The sequence below is a fragment of the Sapajus apella genome, unplaced genomic scaffold (assembly GCF_009761245.1).
Source record: "Sapajus apella isolate SASKATOON/1434 unplaced genomic scaffold, GSC_monkey_1.0 scaffold3451, whole genome shotgun sequence".
In the NCBI taxonomy this organism is placed as follows: Eukaryota; Metazoa; Chordata; class Mammalia; order Primates; family Cebidae; genus Sapajus; species Sapajus apella.
Genome location: NW_022440377.1, coordinates 1 through 3,209, shown reverse-complemented (window position 1 = coordinate 3,209; position 3,209 = coordinate 1). Strand labels below are relative to the sequence as shown.

Below are 3,209 nucleotides of genomic sequence, written 5' to 3'. Positions count from 1 at the left end.
AAAAAAAAAAAAAAAAAGAAGTGGGTATATGGAGGTTCATGATACTATTCCTCTTCTTTTGTAAATGTTTGATTTTCCATGATAAAAACAATTATAATAAACAAGAGAAAAGAGACTGGAAACAGCCAGGTGGGAGCAGTGAGTGAGTGAGGAAATCTGCTCTCTCCAGATTCCCTAGGTTTCTCAGAGAAGATCAGCACAAAGTCTGCGAGACCCTAAGAACCATCAGCCCTCAGCTGCACTTCCTCTTCTCTGAGAATGACAAAGGTGTTACTCATCTACTTGGTCAGCAGCTTCCTTGCCCTAAATGAGGCCAGCCTCATCGGTCGCTGTGACTTGGCCCAGGTGCTGCGGAAGGAGGACTTGAATGGGTTTAAGGCCTACTCCCTGAGTGACTGTGAGTGCCATCAGCCCTCCCCTGCCATTTCTCCCCTTCTTCTAGTCCTGTCCTACATGGCCAGCTTCTTTCTCTCCTGTTCATCTTTCAAAGCCAAGTTCAAAAAGCAGCCTCCTTCAAGAAGCCTTTCCCAACACTCCATATTCATTCAACAATTACCATTATTATTATTATTATTATTATTATTATAGATGGAGTTTTGCTCTTGCTGTGCAGGCTGGAGTGCAATGACATGGCCTCGGCTCACTGCAACCTCCTTTTCCTGGGTTCAAACAATTCTCCTGCCTCAGCCTCCCAAGTAGCTGAAATTGCAGGTGCCCACCAACTATCATGACTGGCTAATTTTTGTATTTTCAGCAGAGATTGGGTTTCACCATATTGGCCAGGCTGGTCTCAAACTCCTGACCTAAGGTGATCCACCTGCCTCAGCCTCCCAAAGCACTGGGATTACAGGAGTGAGTCACTGCGCCTGGCCCATTCAACAATTAACTGAGCACTTACTGCGTACCAAGAACTGTTTTAGACATTGGGGATGTGTCCCTTCCCTCGTAGTGTTCACATCCTAGCAGAAGAGAGCAGCAATAAACAAGCACACACATAAAGCAAGTATTGCGGCCAGGTACAGTGGCCCACACCTGTAATCCCATCACTTTGGGAGGCTGAGGTGGGTGGATCACCCGAGATCAAGAGTTCGAGACCAGCCTGGCCAACATGGTGAAACTCTGTCTCTACTAAAAACACAAAAATTAGCCGGGTATGGTGGTGGGCGCCTGTAATCCCAGCTACTCAGAATGTTGAGGCAGTAGAATTGCTTGAACCTGAGAGGCAGAGGTTGCAGTGAGCTGAGATCACATCACATCACTCCAGCCTAGGCAAAAGAGTAAAACTCCATCTCAGAGAAAGTACTGCCTGGTGGTGATCAATGCTGTGAAGAAGAATAAAGCAAGGGTGTGATGACAACACTGTTTGGATGGGAAGTCGGGGAAGGCCTCTCCAAGGAAGTGACATTGGGCAGCACCGAATGAAATGAAGGACCTGGTCACCCAAATGTCTGGGGGAAGAACATTCCAGGCAGAGGGGACAGCCAGTGCAAAGGCTTTATCCTCCTGCATGGAAGGGACAGCTCCCTTTTGCCCAGAATTCGTGTGCACCTATCTTGCAACACTTGTGTCCTTTTATCTTGCTTTGTGGGCTTTTTAGGTACATATTCTTATGCTTGTAATATAGGCCCTTTGAAGGCAGCATCTGTATTTGACCCAACTGAAATGTCCCTCACTTGGCTTTGCCCAGTTCTCGACACACAGTAGGTGCTCAGTAAGTAGCCCAGCATGAACAGATGGACAGATAAGTAGGTGTACTGATGAGTGGGTGGATGGATTAAGGGATGAGAGGGGAAGTCAATGGAAGTTTCCAGCCCTCTAGTCCTATCCTGCCTCCTGGGCCTTGTTCCTTTTGTCTGATTCCTTGCCTCCCTTTCTCCTTCATCTCCCTTCTCACTCAGCTTGGCCCTCTCTAAAACCTGACCTTCTCCCCACTCTAAGGCTGTGCCTGGCTTTCGTGGAAAGCAAGTTCAACATGTCAAAGATAAATGAAAATGTACATGGCAGCTATGACTATGGCCTCTTCCGGATCAACTGCACTACTTGTGCAATGTCTCTAAGAGGCACTTGGAAAATCTTTGCCATGTGTACTGTCAAAGTCTGACCAGGGCCCCAGAGTGGGAGAGGTGAGAGAGGATACCAGGCTTACTTTATTTTCTTAGCTATTTAAATCTTGATTCTAGGTCAGGCACAGTGGCTCAGAATCAAGAACACAAGCCCTGGCTCCCTGTGATTTCATCCTTGACCCAACCAATCAGCATTTCCTGTTCCCTAGCCTCCTGCCTGCCAAACTATGCATAAAAAAACCCTGGCTTCCAAATTTTCAGGCAGACTGATTTGAGTAATAATAAAACTCCAGTCTTCTATTTCTGTGGTTCTGTGCTTATTAAGTGGTTTCTCTGTTTCAATAATGCTGTCTCAGTAAATTGGCTTTTCTGGGCAGTGGGTACAATGAACCCACCAGGTGATTACACTGCTCCACCACGTAGCTAATTATGATACCTACCCCTATCAGACACTATCAGCTCCAATTTGGGCCTATTCTTTGATTTTTTTTTTTTTAATTGATCTGTACTTCTCACTCGAACCTCCAACCTCCCACATCATCTGATTCTCACAAATACACATACATGATTCAACAGAATCACGTAGGGCAACCAGGGAATTCTTCCTAAGAATTTCATACTAGACTGTTAATGGCTTAGTGAGTTATACTTTTGTTTGCCTATTTTAAACTCCTAGAAAAACTTCTTAAGTCAAAAGATCGTGGTTATTTTCCGCAAGCTCAGTAGGTAGCGCTAATACTTAGTACCCTACCACCCTAACCTCCCTCAGGAGTGAAGATGAAGGTGGCTGCTATAAACATGTTCCTACCCTTCCATCCTGTCAGCCCATTTTGGGACTTTACCCTAAACATGCACTTGAATGGAAGCCCTAAACTCAGGGATCTTGGCGGTGGGGCTGGAGGAGGGAAATAGACTCAGAGGCTGGCACGGGGCAGGAAGAGCGACTGCCCGACCCTCAGCGCCGGCCCCGCCCCTCGCCTGCGCCTCTTTTAAAAACCGCGGACGTGGCCGGGCGCGGTGGCTCACGCCTATAATCCCAGCACTTTGGGAAGCAGAGACGGGTGGATCACGAGGTCAAGAGATCGAGACCATCAAGGTCAACATGGTGAAACCCCGTCTTTACTAAAAATACAAAAAATAGCTGGG

General features: G+C 46.8%; 1 protein-coding gene across 1 annotated transcript; it reads left to right on the top strand.

Annotated features, from left to right (window-relative positions):
- The first annotated feature begins 26 nt into the window (after positions 1-26).
- LYZL6 (lysozyme like 6) lies at positions 27-2,127 on the top strand. The gene is given in 3 exon segments (XM_032273463.1): positions 27-397; positions 1,938-2,030; positions 2,033-2,127. Coding segments are annotated over 3 exon segments (327 nt in total). The 5' UTR covers positions 27-258.
- The last annotated feature ends 1,082 nt before the right edge of the window (positions 2,128-3,209 follow it).